Source organism: Etheostoma spectabile, chromosome 7 (assembly GCF_008692095.1).
Source record: "Etheostoma spectabile isolate EspeVRDwgs_2016 chromosome 7, UIUC_Espe_1.0, whole genome shotgun sequence".
NCBI lineage: Eukaryota > Metazoa > Chordata > Actinopteri > Perciformes > Percidae > Etheostoma > Etheostoma spectabile.
The window spans coordinates 8,748,758-8,768,724 of record NC_045739.1 but is presented as its reverse complement, the minus strand read 5'-3'; the positions used below and the strand labels follow the sequence as shown (position 1 = coordinate 8,768,724).

At 40.4% G+C, this 19,967-nt stretch overlaps 2 protein-coding genes across 3 annotated transcripts in view; one reads left to right on the top strand and one right to left on the bottom strand.

Moving 5' to 3' along the window:
- Positions 1–2,629, bottom strand: part of LOC116692437 (potassium voltage-gated channel subfamily A member 3) — a 9,371-nt gene extending 6,742 nt beyond the window's left edge. For both annotated transcript variants that reach the window (XM_032520735.1, XM_032520734.1), the window contains exon 1: positions 1–2,629. This exon is cut by the window's left edge and continues 316 nt beyond it. In XM_032520735.1, coding sequence (XP_032376626.1) covers positions 841–2,442 — 1,602 coding nt within the window. In that variant the 5' untranslated portion in view covers positions 2,443–2,629 and the 3' untranslated portion in view covers positions 1–840.
- The window catches only part of LOC116692455 (rho-related GTP-binding protein RhoA-C), a 732,216-nt gene that overhangs the window by 541,012 nt on the left and 171,237 nt on the right, over positions 1–19,967 (top strand). The window lies entirely within an intron of this gene.

The following is a 19,967-nucleotide window of genomic DNA, read 5'->3' as shown; positions in this document are numbered from 1 at the left end:
GGGGTTACTGTGGAAACAAGGATGCCATGGCAACAGTGACTGGGGTTACCGAAGAAACGACCGTTGCCATGGCGACTGGCTATATTTGAGGCATCCAAAGAGAAGCACGTTCCATATTTGATCGCTTTTTGTTTGCGTCTTTCCCCGCTTAAACAGATATTGAGACACTGACAGTCGGCGGGCCATTGAGTTTATATGGTGACGTTTAAACGCATTAAATAGCCTACTGGGATAATTCATATTAAGGAAAGACAGGGGATTCATTTAAAGACAGCAGCATTTGGACTAGACTTTAACGCACAATAAAGGCATCACAGAACGGTCTAATTGAGATAATATATGCATTACTGAGTTTTTCAGACATTACATGTGTTTATACACACACAGATTTAAATGACTGAATAGTATAGGCTACATAGGCTATGACTGACGAATCACGACTCATAACGCATGTTAATACAATGTGAGTGATTCATCAAGCATACAGTTGTACTTTCACAGTTATAAAGCTTATAATACTACCTGTTGTGATAATATTTTGACTATTGCACAATGCACAACAGGTCAATATCCTTACTCAGAGAAGAATAGTAATCCTACTAGCTACTTTAAGAGCTCTTTCTCTCCAAGCGCGAAAGGAAAACAGAGAATCATGAATTCAGATCAGCCAAATGAAAAATCCGGATTCTTTTAGTGGAGCACAAAGCAGCGTCTCTGAACAGACAGGGGTTGCTTTCTTTCTTCACCTGATTTGCTTCCACACGCTGCAGCGCAACGACAGAAGCAGCTGTGTTTACACACCGCCCCTTTCTGTGTTCAGGGCCATGACTCCAAAATTGGCTACACATCAGTGAAAATCTTTTTGTTTATATTCACGCAATTCTGTGAGTTGTTTTGTGTGGTGGTGGTGGGGAAGTTGGGCTGCTGTTTGAAAGCGCTGTTGATACCGTGCTCTTCTATCACCATATACTCGCTCTTGCTGATTAAGGAAGAGGAGCGAGTGTTCCTCAGCTCTTCCTCAGTGTCTGCTAGAGGCTGACAGCTGCCCACGTGCAGATATTGTGCCTGCTCCTCGCCCTCCGTCTCTCTGTGATAGAAGTAGTTAAAATTGGAGACGATGACAGGCACAGGCAGGGCAATGGTCAACACACCAGCGATGGCGCACAAAGACCCCACAATCTTTCCCCCTATTGTCACGGGGTGCATGTCTCCATAGCCCACGGTGGTCATGGTGACAACAGCCCACCAGAAAGCGTCCGGGATGCTGGTGAAACCCGAATCTGGGTCATCTGCCTCAGCAAAGTAAACAGCACTGGAGAAAAGTATGACACCGATGAACAAAAAGAAGATAAGCAGGCCCAGCTCACGCATACTGGCCTTCAGAGTCTGTCCTAAAATCTGAAGGCCTTTGGAGTGACGCGAGAGTTTGAAGATACGAAATACCCGAACAAGCCTAATTACGCGCAGAATGGCTAATGACATGGCCTGCTGTCCGTTTCCCTGCCTCTCTGCCAGCTCTGTGCCCAGGGTGATGAAATAGGGAATGATAGCCACGATGTCAATAATGTTCATAATGTTTTTGGAGAACGTGGCTTTACTCGGGCATGCAAAGAAGCGCACCAGCAGCTCGAAGGAGAACCAGATGATACATAAAGTCTCCACAACAAAGAACGGGTCAGAGAAGGGGCTGGTGAAATACGGGAGCGTGCCATTAATCACAGGTTCAATGGTGATCGGATCCCTGTTGTCGTCCCTGAACTCCGGCAGTGTCTCTAAGCAGAAGATGACAATGGAGATGAGAATGACCAGGACAGATACTATCGCTATGCCCCGTGCAGGACCCGAGCTCTCTGGGTATTCAAAAAGCAGCCACACCTGTCTTTGAAATTCATTCTCTGGCAACGGCCGCTCCTCCTCCTTTATGAACCCCTCATCCTCCCTGAACTTCTCCATAGCCTCCTCACCCAGCTCATAGAATCGGATCTCCTCAGAGAAAATGTCAATGGGCACATTTACCGGTCGTCTGATGCGCCCGCCAGACTGGTAGTAATACAGAATAGCATCAAAGCTGGGTCGGTTTCGATCGAAAAAGTACTCGTTTCTGAGAGGATCAAAGTACCTCATCCTCTTCTTGGGGTCCCCCAGGAGCGTTTCTGGAAACTGGGAGAGAGTTTTGAGCTGGGTCTCGAAGCGTAACCCTGAAATGTTGATGACGACCCTCTCGCAGCATTCTTGGTCCGGTTCATATCGGTCCAGGGAGTGGTGGCCCGGGAGAGCCGCCGACTCTTCCAGCATGTTGTCACACGCCACAACCGTCATCACGTCGCCTTCTGTCTCGGTGTATCCGTGGTTCACCAGGTTGTCGCTCCGGGTTTTGGTTGCGCTCGGCGGGGGTGATTGCAGGAGGCTGAGGTGGTCGTCCATGCGCGGTTGAAGAGGCATTCAGGGGCGGCCACCTCGCCCCCTCCGCGAACCCCGGTCAACCACAGCCGCCACCACAGCCTCTTCTCCTCTTCTCTTTCTCTCTCTCTTCCTGAGCTTCACTACTGTTGCTGTTCCCGCCCACGAGGAAAGATCTGGGTTTATAAGCAGGACATCCACCCGCCCACGACGCGCCAGCGCTGGATACCTTTCCCTGTCCTCCGCCAATCGCAGGACGCAGATATAAACAAGAAGCAACAGACGGGCGTCATTCAACACTATCGTTTGGGCGTGCCCGCCTCCCTCTGTCCCTCTCCGTCTCGCACACACACACACACACACACACACACACACACACACACACACACACACACCCAACACACACACACACACCCACACCACACACACACACACACACACACACACACACACACACACACCACACACACACACACACCACACACACACACACACACACACACCACACACCACACACACACACACACACACCTTGCAACAAGGTCAATGCCACACTAGGACATTTTCAATGCTCATCTAATTAGAGCCTACCCTTTGTTAAATTTTCATCCAAGAAACGGGTGTGCCATGGTAAAATGCATCTGGAAATTGAATAATATACTTAATTTTGCCGTTGTTAGTTTCTTAGTTATGCACAAATAAATGATGGCTGGTATCTTTAGTATAATTGATGCCTAAGTGGCAGTGGTACAGTGGGCGACGAGTTAGTAAAGTGGAGCAAGGAGGACGAGGAAAGAGAGGAGAGAGGTCGAATGGGTCGATGTGTTGTTTAAGTAAAATAATATCAAATATGTCATGTACTACACGACATTTAAAAACAAGTAGCCTACTATGAGCTCAAGAAAATATGAACATGACATCATGGGACACACACAATCCTACCAGACCCACACAATCTCCATGTAATATTTAAGGGCTAATATGGTGAATGTCAAAAGGGCAAATACAGTACACAACATCACCGGTCCTGACAGATGTGATCAGACATAATCACACAGGAGACAGACACAGAGAGAGAGAGAAAGAGAGAAAGAGAGAGAGAGAGAGAGAGAGAGAGAGAGAGAGAGAGAGAGAGAGAGAGAGAGTAATCCTTGCCTCTCAAATCTGAAACCTGTCCGATTTTTACTCCCCGTTTTATTAGATGCAATGTGCTATTTAGCCTTTACAACTAATTGAGCCCTAAAAGTGATAAGTGTCCCTAGAATACATGAAAAAGCAAGAAAATAGGAGACATGCATATATCAAAAAGAGCTATGACTCCTCACAAGCAGATATTGTAGGTTGGCAAAGTATCGGTTATATAATAAACTGACCACAACGTATTTTCTTATCCATTAGTTATTGCTCCAGTTGTCTCCTTCAATTGTTCCATACAAGTTTGTTTAGCATCATTTTGTTTTTTAGTTTCAGGGATTTTCAGCCCCTGGGGGTTGCTGTCCGAGGTGCTGAATAAGAGTTACAGGGACCGAAAGTTTTTCTCTTTACAAAAAATATTTCTCACCTGCAGGCATGATTAAGACAACCAAAGTGGAAGGAGCCAAAGCACTACAGAACCTAAAGAAGCTTGATGACAAAGACAAAAGGTCAGAGAAGTCTGGTGTAGCCACTAGCTGCCATCTGTAATCTGGAGCTAGGCCGATCATAAACACTGTGGTCATGAATTCATTGCAAAATATGGAATTGTAGTTTCCATTTTTATTTACCTTTGGACCAGTGTTATAGTTTTGCACTTTATTTAAATAGTGCTCGGTCGGTCGTTTCGGCCTTTGTCAACAAAGATTTCTTCAGTCAATTAGTCATTTACTATGCTTTTTTATGCTGAATGACTTCTTTTCAAGAAACTTAGGTGCACATGTCTGGAAAACACAAGATCTAAAGTGATGCTTTTGCTTGATTCTTTTTTGGGAAACAGAGTGTTCAGATTTTTCGATTAACTCAACTAATGAATTAGTCTTTAATTGAGGACAGACCCAGAAAAGAAACCAACTGTTTTATTGGCGCTGTTTTTTAAGCTTTTACTCAATTATTAATACAGCAACCACGAACAGTAATGTCAAGTCCAGCAGGGGAACTTTGTTGCATGTCCTTAATCAGGTCTCCAGTGTTTGTGTTACAAAATCTGCTGAAACCAAGTAATTTACCCATGGACTAAACAGTTCCATTTCCTTTGTAGAATGGGATCACACTTTCCCCACACATGTTCACACCGTTTCACATTTTCCTTATTGGAACAATGATGATAAAATGATAACTACTGTGAATGCGTTGCTTGTTCTTTAATGTATATGGCACCACATGTGAACTTAATAACCTGCATGGAAAGTGTGTGGAGAGTATTTCCCACGCACACAGGGAGGACATTTTGCTGGTCCTCTCTTCTAAAAAGGAGCTACTTTGGGTTTGGAGATATATGTAGTCAGTCAGTGGAAGGTCTTCATATATTTACATTTACTGCCATTGCCAACACTTGTATGCTTCACCGTGTGGGTGGTGGTGGGTGTGTATGCGAGCTGAGAATAAAAATGAGCGAGAGAAAGCATGAAAGTTGACTGGCTTCAAAGCTGACTCTGCTCAACAAAGAAAATAAAAATGTGAAGTGTCATTTTTTTAGTCTGCTGTTTTGATGCCTTTAATAGGAGTCACACTCACATTTTACCTTCATTCTTTATACACTAAAAAAGTGCATGTTCAGACAACATATCAACAAGTGGAGGAAAAGCAATATCAAAGGGAGGAAGAAGGGAGGCTTTGAACTAATTGTGAGGGATGACTGTGAGCTGCTCATGAACATCTGCTTCCTCCAGATTAAATTAAATGAGCATCAAATGAATGGACTAATCTGAGAAGTCTCCCATCAATATGGGCAATGTGTAGCAACACCAAATCTGACACACACAGCCACATACTCACACACCCACACAAACTTGTTCTACTTGTAAAAATATTGCATCTATTTACATGTATTCCCTGCAGGCATACCCTGACTTAAATCAGCTATTGTTACTAGCTACTTCATTTTACTTCAGAATGGTAGAACATTGGTACAAGTAGCTCCAACTTGACCAGACATGTTTATGCTGCAACAATAACAATGCTTTATTATAATATAAATGAGAATTTAACTACGACAGGGGCCATTCTGCTGCATAATAACTACTTTCGCTTTTGATACCTTTAGTACAATTTGTTAATTATTTTATACTTTTACTTACATGTCATTTTGATTGCAGGAATGATGGAAAATGTAATATTATGGTGTTATAACTTTTACTTATGTAAATTATTTTAATACTTCTTCCCCCACTGTAACCCACCTCCCTTTTACAGTGAGTTTGGTTCCAAAAACTTAACTGAGGTCTGTTCAACCAGATAACCTATTCTATGGTTGTCATGAAAAATAAAAATAATTTAACAGAAGAAATACAGGAGAGATAAATTCCAATTTGATGACTAATAAAAAGGTTGCAGTTTCAGATCCTTGCCCTGGGTCTAAGTGTTAAAATTCTGACAATTCTATACCTATGTACAGGATGCCAATGGTTGGTAAGGTCTGGGACTTTGACTGACTACAGTATATGTGAAGAGCCTGTTTTCCTATTGAGGCCACATTGAAGCTGTCTTGTATTAAAAGGGCCAGTCGTTCCACAGGGAAAGAGCTCAGGGACAGCCAAAGGGCCTTTTAATGTGGTTTCCACTCTGTGTTAAATATAGGACCACCCCAACTCCCTTATTAACTTACAAAATTAGGCTACCTTGCACATTGCACTTGAATGCCTCAAACTGGAATGTGGCTGACTGAAAGGCATTGAAACAGGCCCAAACAGCATGTGAGGGGGGAAAGGGGGTAATTTTGCAGGAAGAACAGCTCAGCTGGCTGAGGTCATGGACATCTGGTTGCACTTCAGAAAATGGGCTGGTTTGGATCTTCTGCAAAAGGATGCACAGCAGCCTCCATTCACACAGTTCCTGGAAAAGGGTGAAGTTGAAGTCTTTAAGAGAAAACCAAGGATGGGGATTATATCTGGCAAACATGTCCCAGCGTCTACCGGTCAGCATTTATGTGTTTTTGTAAACTCTGACCTCACAAGTAGACTACATCATGTAGTCTACATGTGCATCAGTTGCTCTCAAGAACTGTTTGCTTTTAGGCCATCACCACAGGAAATATTAACATTTTCCTCATTACAACCCACCACAGTACACTACAGCTGTAATTGGAGCTGTAAGCTGGAACATTTAGTTTGCTTGTTGTTTGTCTGATTTGTTTTCCTTGTATCTAATGAGACTATGCTACTGCCCATCCGGCCAAGCCAATGTTTCATTAATTCCTTTCCTCTTCGGTGTTTGTGGAAATTTCTTTGTGTCTTCACAATGGGTCTGGCATTGGTGCCATAGCAATTTCCTTGTGCAAAAATTGCTAAACAAAGCTGGCTCTAATACCAAAAAAAAGCTACAGTCTACAGACATGCTAGAGGCTCTGCAAGGCTGTACTTGGGTACATGGATGCTTTGAGCTAAATGCACACACATTTATGCCAATCCTTTCTGCATTTTAAGATATGTGCTGGTGGCATGGCACTAGAAGAAAAGTCACTGGATCACTAAAGTCAGTAGAATTCAGCCGTGAGTGTACAACATGTAATGGCAATTAATCACATAGTAGTAGATTTTCAGTTTAGGCCAGAGTGATGAACTGTCAAACAGACCAACATAGCATGGCTAAAAAAGTAATACTATCATTTCAGATGTTTTGCATTATATGGTAGCTACAAAGATAAAGCAAAGAGGATCAACTGATAATTACATGTCTGAGCATACATGAATCTAAAAGATTGGCTTTCTATGATGGGAAAACTCTGTGGAGGTTGTGATGGGATGGTGCAGACACATCCCGGATGTCTTTGTGACTCTGGAAATAAATGTCACTTGATCACATCTCCCTTGAGCTGTGGAGAAAGTTTAAGTGCTTCTCTGGTTATCTATCCCCTGACAGGCCTTAGGGAATGGGAATGACACACACACACAAACACAAACACACAAACACACACACACACAGACACACACACACACACACACACACAGACACACACAGACAGACAGGAAGACATTTTATTCACAAGGGAACAATGGTAGTCTAATTTATATGACATGCGTCATGCCATGCATGATTTACATAGAAAATATAAATTGTAAAGTATACAGTTTACATGTTCCTGCAGTAGTTTTTTTTTTCAATGAAAAAAGTGAAATTACTTTTAAACATAATGTGCACATCATTATTGTTTTTTCTAATGAACTGGCCTAGCTAATGCAATACCTGCTATTGTGAGATTCAATGACAACCATGACTCTTTATTATCCCCCAGACAACTCATTCAAATCCACTTGTAATTTCTATGATAAATTAGATCCAGATTTTAATCTTTCCACTATAACAAGCAGTGTCTTCCTGTTACTCAGCCAGTGACATGCCCTCAGCCATCCCACATCCTCTCCCTATCCACTAGAAGAAACTAAAAGCACACAGGGGTGCTGTAATCTGAATATTCACAAATGAAGAGGAGGCCCATATGGACAAAGCAATTGTGTGTGTGGATTTATTAATTAACTGTTCACATTAGCATAACCATAGATATCAGGGCCAGAGTGCAGGTGCACAAGACAGAGACACAGGGGAGGCAGACAGGAGGAGAAGCAGAGAGGGAGAGAGGACAGGACCATCTGTAGAACAAAGCCTGACTGGTCAAGAGCTGCATCAGGTCCGGATGTAACCCTAGCAACGGAAACATCACGTCGCATTTACAGACTTCAGAATACTTTTTCATTGTCTTGAAACTTTGCCACATAAAAGCATCTGTTTTTGTAGGTTGTATTGGATCCAGGACAGGTTTCTGGAGCGTTCCAGCAGGACTAGAGTGTCACATGTGAAGATGTAGGAGCAGGCGATACATTATACATGCAGTCGCACCGGAGCGTGTCAGCTGCAGCAGCAAGTTAGGGGGGCTTCCCTGCTTCACACACCAACCGTCACTTCCATTTAGATACAGAATGAGGACAGAAATGGAAAATTAAAGCCTTCATTTTCGCAGGATGCAAGGCTGAAGATCCTTGAAATGAGAACTCTAATGTGTTACCCATGTGAAGCTCTGGAGACTACGCATGACTTTGATGAATTATAAAACCTTGTCATTATCTATTAATTAATAGTGGGTGTCTCTGTGTTCCGCCCTACTTATGACTACTTAGAAACCAAATCTTTCTCAGACTGGAGAGTCAAAATGAGACCATGCAACCATTAGAACAGTTGCTAAATAATTGCATTACACAGCAGATACTTCATTTGTCAGTCTATAAAAAGAGTGCATTTTGTTTCCCCTTTGCGGCAGATTTGGTAGTAAAGAGCTATGGAAGCCATGTTGGTGGGAGTCTCAGGATTAAAAAAGCGGAAATATGAGAGCCCCAACCACACTTCAATTTCTCACATCATCTTCTCTTCCTCCATGTCTCTCACCTTCACTCATTCCTTTCCACACCTTATAATCTTTTTCTCATCCGCCTAACTTTTTAACATTATATTCACAATATCACAATATTTCCCCTGTGTATTAGACTATGTAATACAAACTATATTATTTAACCGCAATATGTCACTATTTGTCACTGATCTGAAAAAAAGTAGGTGTGTTTAAAACCAAGATAGAAGTGTTACTGGGAAAATATATTAAAATGTATTGACTTCATGTTATGCAATATCTATTTACTTGTTTTGATATTGCCAAATTAGCTCAGTTACTGTTATTTATTTTTAAATGTAGGTAATTTAAATAGGTTGGCTGTTGCTTGATTATATATTTCTAGGGACATCTTTTCATAAATGAACTGTATCTGGCCAATCTGTTTTTACAGATTCCCTTTTTGACATGTTCCTCTCTGCACTGGCTTTCCACCGTGGCCCCAGTTGGTCCAGATGGTTGTTGGTACACACAGTGAAATATGCTCTAATGCATCCACAGTGACCGTCTGTCCTCCACAATACAGAGTACGTTTTTTTCACTCTATTATAACAGACACAATTTAATAAAAAAAAATATTGTCTTAGCATATATGGAACACATATGATTATGCTACAATAAAATACATTATGAATATATATTTATTATATGTTAAAGCAGCTAATAAATAAACAGCTGCTTTTTTTCTGACCAAATAACAGATTGGGTTTAAAACAGAGGAGAGCAGCCTCCAGTAATGGAGATACTGCACATTCACCCTGTTTTTTTTCCAAATGAATAGTGTGAAGCTGAAACAGAGTGAGCCATTACAACTGTTTCCTAAATATCAGTGAGTCTGCACTCCAGTGAAAGAAGGCTAGATTTACCACCGCAGACAGCTGGGTCCACAGTTTCATCAATTTACATTGAATGACCATCTTTGATTGCCAAATGAAATCATGAAGTTGCATAGTGCAGCTTAAACATTACTTGTTGAATGTAGTGTTAGACAAAGACGTGTGCTGCATGTACAAGTGTGCTAGTGCTATACTGCCTCTCTACTCTGACAGACTCTTGGGTCTCTCTAGATTTTCTTCCCTTTCCGGAGATAGCAATAACAGTCGTGCCATTTCACTCAAAACCACAAATGTGAACCTCATGGGGGTGTGAAAAGTCAGGGCATCACCCAAGTCAGTATAAGCTTCATCCTCTGGGAACCATGAATGTGTGAATGAATGACTGAATGAATCTGGTTGGTAAATACAGTATTGAAATATTTCACAGAGAGAAGACTTTGATCTGCTGGGAACCATGAAGATACAATGCATTCAACACCTGAGACATGTAAGTCTGGACTAAAGTGGTAGATAGACAGACAAACATTACCTTCCTTCAAAAAATTAAATAAATAAATAAATAAATAAATAATCAGACAAAAATCTGCTACTTCCAATGCAACAACTGTCAGACTAATCTGTGGACCTTGTCTTTCTTGCTTAGCCTTTTTTGTGCATTGATGGCATCAGTAGGTGGAAGGGTTGCCTAATGCAATATGAATAGAAGCAAGCTTCAGGAAAGGATGACATCAGCTGTAGGGCACCTTTCAGCCCCATTTTCCATATTCCTGTGGCTTTATCCCGCTGGGATTTTACAGATAGATGAAAATGGAAAGGGAATGTTGGAACCCCGTGTGTGTGTGTGTTTTTAATGTGTGATTAAGTGTGTTTGAGTGATGTTACCATGAGAACCCATGCCTTTTCAAAGCCTGCCTGGTTTTAGCAGAGACAAAAAGTCAATAATAGAACTAAGCTCTCTCGCACGCACACACACACACACACGCACACACACACACACACACACACTCTCCTTGGTGGCCTTTCTGGCCTCCATGTACACTCTCTCTCAGGCCGTAAATCATGGTTAAGTGGGCCAGCCTGTCTTTGCCAACAGCAACTGTACGAACATGCACTTTTCTCCTTTAGTTTATTTTTCTTTTGCTTCCTTCACCTCCTATCACACACTTCACCTCTCAACATCATGGTATATTAATCTTTTCTTGTCTATTTTTACATTCAACATCTACTCCTGAATTATCAGACCCCTGAAGTACATCTTAAGTCCATGCACGTAAATGTGTGTAGAGGACATTTTAGAAATCCATAAAGTAATTTGTTAATCCCCGTAATCACAAGGCCACACAGGCAACACTATTGTGTGGATTCAGCAGTTCTGTTTAGTGCCAGTTTACATTCATTAACATATTAAAAACACACATTTCTGTCACCCGTGAATCACCGTCGCCTAAACCGCAGGACTTCTTTGTAAAACCCATTGTTATTATCATATTCATGCAAATGATGGTTAAGTTAAAACGTTCATTACATCCCCTTTAACGATTGACATGGTCGAGGTTAAGTTTGAATGATGAGTCTTTAGAAAAGGAAAGTATCGGCAGAGGCTACTAGATTTGCATGCAATTTTTCTTTCTAAGACAAAACAGATGAATGGTAGGATTTACTAAAGCTTCTTCAGTATTTACTGTATCTTAGTACCCCAGGAATCTGGGTTGATTACATTTCAAGATTTGGGGCTTTTTATGGCCACAAAAGAAGTACGCCTAGAGAACATAGAAACTTTGATTTTTATTTTTTAATGTCTACACATGCCAAATTGATTCAAAATGTACACAATCTAAAATTGTTAATCTGGTTATGCATACTTGATTATAACTAAAATGCATTAAACATTAAAAGGAGAATTTACAATTTACAATTACAATTTACCATTGTAATTACAATTTACAATTATTTATAAGCCAAGCGGTCTGTTTAGTCTGCACTTTTTCCATATTTGTTTCTTGCTGCTTAATAATCATAATTGTTTGGTAAAGTTTCGAACCTCAGGTCTCACAGTATTTTGCAGTTGTATCCCTGCACACGCTTTGAGGATTATATCTGGTGGGCCTTTCAATAGCAAGCAGCATGGATTCCCTCTTGCTACCAGACACTTGCTGGGAGGAAAGTTCCCTGTTTTCTAAAATAATGAAATAACATTACATGTTTCAGGATGGGGATTTTTCCAGCTTGTCAAGTGGCTTACTGTTTGTCTCAGTGTCACTATTCCAGGGCAGACGTCACACAAATCTGGTCTACAGCTTCCCTGCAGAAACATCTAGCTGAACTCTGAACACTGTGCCCCACATTACACATTTGTTCTTACGGCTGATACCTACGCTGTGTACGTAGAAGCTTGAAGTCGCCATGTTCATAATTTGGATTTGACCAGTAGATGACTACAGCTAATTCCAGTCCATATCAAGAGTATTTTTAAATACCACCAATTGTGCAGGATGTAGCAAATAGAATATTACACGATGCCAACTTAAGAAAACACATGAACTCAGTTCAGGTATCACATTGCTACATACCCACCAGTTTCCAAAAAGATTGGTACTCCTTTTGTTTAGTACTGGACTTCTGGGTCACAATTACAATACAATACCATCGCATAACAACTTGTCTTTGTAAATAAATAAAAAATGGTTTGAAAGGGCAAAAGGTGCTACTGCTGTTTGTCTTTGACCAGTGAGTGCCTTTAAACGACTGTGTATTAACATGCATGTCAGGGTTGACTAAGGAGCCACTCCAAATACCAGCTTTTCTCCTGTCAATAAAATTGACAGCTCAGATACAATACAATGTGTGCACACACACACACACACACACACACACACACACACACACACACACACACACACACACACACACACACACACAGTGTATGTTGTCTATTATCATTCTCTCTCCTCTTGCCCTCCACTCACTCATTTATCAGACTTATTTTCATTCCATCTGTCTTCATCCCCCCCATCACTGCCCTCTCTGAAAGGTGTTGCCTTGATAAATTATTCAGTTTTGGCATTTAGATATCTCTGCCCTAGTGATCAGAGAACACACATATAAATGTGTGTGTCAAAAACAGCTCAGCATGTGTTACACCCTCTTCCCACTACTACATGTTATATAATATTAAATACACTTTTTCAGTGACACCGACTTTGTGACAGTGTTGTGGTTTTTCTAAATGAGAGGCATGTTGTTTCTTTCATAACAGATTTGAAACTGATTTACAAACTGAGAGAGTACAAATTTACAATTGAGGTCAAATTGATAACAGCTGAACAATTACAAACCGAGGACTTTGATTTTAGTGTTGCGAATGCATGTAAGGCGGACTCATTCACGGCACATTTGATAACAAAACATTAATGATTCGACACAAATATGTTTAGTAGCCAAATAAATGAAACATCATCATTAGATCTACATTTGTATGTACAGTAAAACACTTAATACAATACAACAGCTTGCCCAGCAGCCAGGTCAGTGGTCCTGAAAGCAGTGACAACATTGTAATCGATAGGACACACTGCCAAACATCAACCAATTAAATGCCAGTAAGGACCAGAAAGTCTTTTTTTTTATAGAAACAATGCTGAAAAATTAACAAAAGAGGGACATCTATGTGGCGACGTCTCGCTCACCCGGTAGTGTAGCGCCCCGTGTCGGCTAAGTCCTTGGCAGCGGCCTCGGGTTAGAATCCGTCCCATGGCCCTTTGCTGCATGTCATCCCCCCCTCTCTTTCCCCTTTCCTCTCTTCAAGCTGTTCTGTCAGTAAAGGCCATAAAAGTCCAATATAAAAATCTTTAAAAAAAAAGAAGAAGAAAAAAAAGCACATCTATTAGGCTTTCGCAGCCATTTCCCAAAGTGATTCCTTCTGCGTGCAGTGGAAATAAAAAGGACAGGAAGGCCTGGCACTAATTACAGTAAAACAGGAATATTGGAGGAAATTGTATTTCCAAATGGATTGTTTAAAAAGGGAAATTTTGACAGTACATCCCACCTCACATAGTTGTCATGCATCTTGAGAATAAACAATTCTCTTATTCCATGGAACGTCTCCCCAGCTTGTTCACTAGGCTATATAACTTAATCCACAAAAAGCCTAATAACTGTAAAATCATTTACGGTCACTGTTTTGATAGTTTTTCCTAAAAATAAAAAACTTAATTAAAAACAGACATGTTTTTAATTCTCTCGTCACCGCTTTTTTTTAACTTCACGATCATTTGGTACATTTTGAGTCTCTCTTAATTAGACCCACACAAGCTTTCTGTTCTCTTTTGAGATAGAGGACAATGTGATGAAAAAACTAAGACAATTTCTTACAGCTTCCAAAAAAAGGGTGACAGATATGATTATATCAAGCTTGACACACACATTTACACCTGCACACATACATAAACACACACATGATTAGTGTCAACTCTTGCAGTTTCATGATTTATCTGTCTATATGAAATTATTTAAAAAATCTCCCAGGGTGGACCCATTCTGCACTAATGACAATAAGCCCAGTAACTTGAATCACTCAGAGACCTGGTAAATTCTATAAAAATCACTTTCAAAAACAGTCTAAAGAACTTACTGTTAGATCATTTGTCTAGCAAACTATTTAGTGGCATCATTCAGAGATGACAGAGACAGTACATCAGTGCTTTAATTTATAACTGGTGAACTAAAGGCTGCTTTCCTGAGACCCAATGCTATTTCTAACCAGAGAAAAAGACAGAGACAAGAGATGAGAAGACAGAGAAAATTAGAAAAAAGAAGAGATATAAATTAAAGTTCAGAGGGTATTTTTGTTCAGTCTTCCCCTTCAGAGCAGGGCACAGGGCTAATAGCACTGAGACTGCGGAAGGCCTGAGAAACTGGAGGAATCAGAGCAAAAACAAATTGCTCAAAGACCCACGGAGACACACACACAGACATACATGGAGAGACACATACCCACCCACCACAGACCTCCCCAGCTACCCACTTTGACAGATGACTTCCTTGGGCAAGGGAGTGCGAGAGAGTGTGAATTGAATTTCAGAAGAAAAAAAAAGGAAATATTTACACACACTAATGCAGAGGTGCACACTCACCCACACAGCCCATAAACAGAATGACATTGGCACAGTTAAGTCCCAGTTACATTGCAGCTATGGTGCCCTCAATCTCTATAAGACCAAGCGTCATTTCGTCCTCCATTATGCTTCTCCATACTTCCCCCATTTCTCCCCCTTTGTCTCCCCCATCTTTTAATTCACTCATCCGATCTCCTCCCATTCTGGGCTTATCCTGGATGTTTCTTGTGTGTGCTCTTTTGGAAGTGTGCGATTATTGTGCATCCTTACGTGTTCATATGGGTGTTTATCCTGAGGAAAGGCATTTTTAATATTAAAAAAAGCAATCTGGGGCACATGGGAACAGAAGCTGAAGAAACCTTGAATGTTCTTAGAGAAAGTAATTTCAGATGCACAAGGCGGAAAAGTGGCATCAGAGTTGTAATTGTTGCCGTCATATCTCCTAACCTGATTTACATAATCAAACTGTGGCTAAAGGGCTCCATTGGTTAACACATGGGTATAACACAGGTTTAAAGTGCAATTCATGCGAGGCACACTGGGTGTACAGGGAATTGGGGACTTCCTATCTTATACAAGTTCACAATTGAGCTAAAGTATTTAAAAGTTTTGGTTGACTGTATAAAAAAATAAAAATTATCTACAGCTATTCATTTTTATGCCTGTATTTCTGGGTTTTTTTTGCCACTTAGGGACAGTGGAAACAAGCAAAACACAACACTGACCTATCATTGTTTAAGTTGATATGGCAAACATTTTAGCGAACATTTGCCTATTTATATCCAGCAGACTTTTTTTTTCTTCCTCTTTTCCTTTTTTACACACAAAACAGCTGCCTGCTGAAGCCAAAAATGTGAACCAAAACACATTTTTTCAAACCCAACCAAAAAAAGCTTAAAGCAGAGGTGAACTGCAGAGTCGGGTGATAAGTCTCTGTGGGTTTGAATTGTAAAAGTATTGATTATAGTTACTTTAACACACAGTACCAGTTAAAAGTTTGGAGACACTTTCCCACTCAAGTGAATGAGAAAGTGTGTCCAAACTGGAACTGTATTGTTCTTCTATTTCTTTACAAGTAATTATTCCATTATTTTTACACAATGTATGTCCAGAGTCCAGACTGACTGTGTTATATATAAACACACATTCGTACAAACACACACACACACAACATCTATGCTTATTAGACACACCAAGAGGCCACCTGAAACCCATCTGTAACGGCACATAGGGGTTATTCAGGAGGACCTACCAAACAGGGTAAGGATAAATTTAATCAAGGATGGAAGGTAGATGGAAAAAAGATTAAGTTTGTGCGTTTGGGGAGGTCATTCCATATAACTGCTGACTCTCCTCTGGCCTGTAATGGCCTTTACCATAGCAACAATGCCCAATAGAGGTGTTTTAATAATGTAACGGACAGGAGAATAAGGCTGCCAATCAAAGAGCTTCAGTCCCCACTGCACTGAGTGAATTATTCACTACAGGCACTGATTAGAACAGGGAAAGAGAGTGAGAAAAAGAGGCTGAAAAGGTGTGGAGAGCGTGACAAAGTGATGTGACTCGAAGGGGAGGAGAAGAGAGACAGAACAGATGAGAGGATGAAAAAAGGTATTCTCTTGTTATGTAACTCAAGGGTTGAAAGGGGAGAGCAGTGGGTTGGGGCTCATTTCAAACAGTTCAAGACAAAATAAAAGTCTGGTTGAAAGAGAGGGTGGCAACCTCATAGTGTGCTGCCCCTTTTATGTGCTAAAATTGTAATGCTTATTTACCTCTTTTAACCTTTTCTTGACTGCTTCCATCTGTCCCCCAGGCCTTTCTTCCCTTGGTCATTCCCTTTGCATGCTCTGGAAGCTGTGAGTAAATGATGTTAATTCAAAGGTGGCAATGCACACCCTCTCACGTAAAGTAAGCATATGTAAAAATCTTTTCTCGTTATCTTAAGTATATACAAATGCAAAGGATTGTTGATCCCTTTTCATTTTAACATAAATTCCACAGGATTGTCTTTCTTGTTCGGTTCTATTTGTGGGTCTCCCTCCTTCACTCAACACCACATCCTGCATTTTCAATTATAAATGCTCAAAACACAAGGCTTCCTGGCAAACCTTTAGTCATTATAATGCAATTAGCAACTTAAACACATTGAGCTCATGTATAAATATAGCCTTTATATGATCACTTTATACTAGCAAAAGGCAATGCAGGGGATGGAAAGAAGCTGGTAATTAGATGCCTGTGGCACAAAAGGAAATGTGCCAAGTAATGATTAACAGGTGTTACCAACACACACACACGCACGCACACGCACACGCACGCGCACACACACACACACACACACACACACACACACACACACACACCACACACACCACACACACACCCACACACACCACACACACACCACACACGATCTTCAGGTTTGCGTGGGATGGATGTCTCATCAGAAAATAAATTTAAAAGGTTTTTGCTATTGTAAATATTCTCAAACATTGTGCCTGTATGTACATTTGTGACTTCTTACATTTTGCGTTGATTTCGACTTGCTTAAAAGTATTTTTTTAATAATGTCAATCCAAATGGGATTATGAAAGCAGTAATTAGTTCATTTGTTTTGACATTTCTGATTAGCTCTGCACTGTAAATCTAACACAGCTAACTCACCAGTCTTTCCTTCATGACCCAGTTTAGTGTTTTTTTTCAGGATTGTAGGCGACCCTCCGTGATAGAGCACTGTTGGATGAAACATCCTCTTTCCACATGTCGTGTTTGCGTGCTTTCAAGTGGAGATATATGTTTGCATGTGTTGTGTGTTGTGTGTGTGTGTGTGTGTGTGTGTGTGTGTGTGTGTGTGTGTGTGTGTGTTGAGGGTTGTAATATGTAGCTCATCTTTGTTTTTGCTATGATTAAACATGGTGGAATAACACTTCAGGCAACCAGCTGGAGTCACTCTGTAAGAGAGCTAAACAATCAAGTTAATCTTTCAGTCCACCCTTTATTATGGACATACAGCAGTGCATCCGAAGATGAATCAGCCCTTCTTTAAATAAATAACTCAATTGTATGACAAAAAAGCTTTGCAAAACCATATTGTGACTATTATTTGATAGGAAGAGAAAGCAAACACTAACTACCAGACACAATATTAAAGTAATTTAAAATCTCTCAGCTTTACTGGCTTATCTTTCATATTTTTTCCGATCTACTCTCTACACATGAAGTTAAAAAAAACTCAGCATCTGTGGGAAGTGAAGATTTGTAATTGTATATATTTGGTGAGACACTTTCTAATAATCCCTATCACAGTGTTCATGTTTACATATTATCCTTTCTTTTATGTAAGATGTGAAAAGCTGAAATGGGAGACTGTCTTTTGTGCAGAAAAGTGGTGCCTGTTGTGAAGTTTTTAAGAAGTTCTAGAAGTTTTAGTCAGCAAAGTTATCTGGTTAACTTAACATAATCTTCACAATGAAAATATTCACTTCGTAGCCTATAGTACCAAACCCCAGGTGGAACTCAAAGCTGGGAACTGGAATCCAAAAAAGATGAACACAATGATGGCAGATTTTATATACAGAGCAATTGCCTGAAACTGAAGTTTTATCCTTTCAAATTCCCTTTAAATCCTTAAACAGCCCCACAAAACACCCAAAGGCTTCAATGCATAAAGAAGAGAAGATACATATATTTAATTTTTTGCTAAATAGTATTTTAGGATCATGCATAAACTGATATATAAAATAGATATAAAATCCTTTGCACAGGAGCACATCATAATAAAAAAGTGATTGCAAGTGCAATTTGACAAGTGCAACCTAGCTAACTTATATGTCTTTCAACAGACATACCGTATCTAGCAGTTCATCTTACATCAGGATGGATGGGTCTCTCCTTCAGCCATTCTCACACTTTTTGTTGTTGTTGTGTACATCTGATATTGATTTTTTTATTTTTTAAATGCACTGCATGTCTTTATGACTGCAGTTTGGAAACCAGCATGTTCCATCATCTCCTGATCCATGACTTATAATGCACCTTTAGGCTATGTTCACACTTGGCATCGTTTTTAACAAGAAAATGTTGACTAGGGCTCTTTTGTAGTTTAAAAAAAGAAAACAAAAAAAAGCGTTTTTATTCCAAAAAGCAGCCGAGAGCCTCCTTTGTTGCTATAACAACAGCTACTGCTACAGTATTCTAGCTAGAGCGCTATGTGGAGCAGTGCTGGCGTTAGATAAAACAAAGCAGTGGAGCAAGCTAGAGAAAGAACAGAGAGAGAGAGTGGTGCTGCTAATGTTAGATAAACAAAGCGATTTCCCTGTACAGGGAGCACCCGGTCGTACTGTGTGCGAATGTTTGGGCACCCCAGGTAAATTTTTTTATTAATGTACATAAAAAAGCCAAGAAAAGATGGAAAACTGTCCAAAAAGCATCAAATGACAGATCAGACATTCATATAATATGTCACAAAAAGTTAGATTTTATTTCAATCAGTTACACTTTCAAAATAACAGAAAACAAAAAATGACATCTGCAAAAGTTTGGGCTCCCTGCAGTTTCTAGCATGCACCGCCCCCTTTGGAAAGCTGAGACTGACAGTATCATGGACTGTTCTCAATTATCATCTGGAAAGACCAGTTAATGTCAATCTTAAAGTTTTAAATGCCCAGACTCATCTGGCCTTGCCCCACCAATCAGTACCATGGGTTCTTCTAAGCAGTTGTCTAGAAAACTGTTCGGAATGTAATTAAGACATGGCAGTCATCAGGAACAGTGGAAGTTAAAGCAAGATCTGGAAGACCAAGAAAAATATCAGACAGAACAGCTCGCAGGAGTGTGAGAAAAGCAAGTCCAAACCCACGTTTGACTGCACGATCCATCCAGAAAAACCTGGCTGACACTGGAGTTTTGGTACACCATTCCACTATAAAGAGATACTCGTACAAATATGGTCTTCATGGAAGAGTCATCAGAAGAAAACCTCTTCTACGTCCTTGCTACAAAAATCAGCGTTTGAAGTTTGCAAATGAACCTATAGACAAGCCTGAT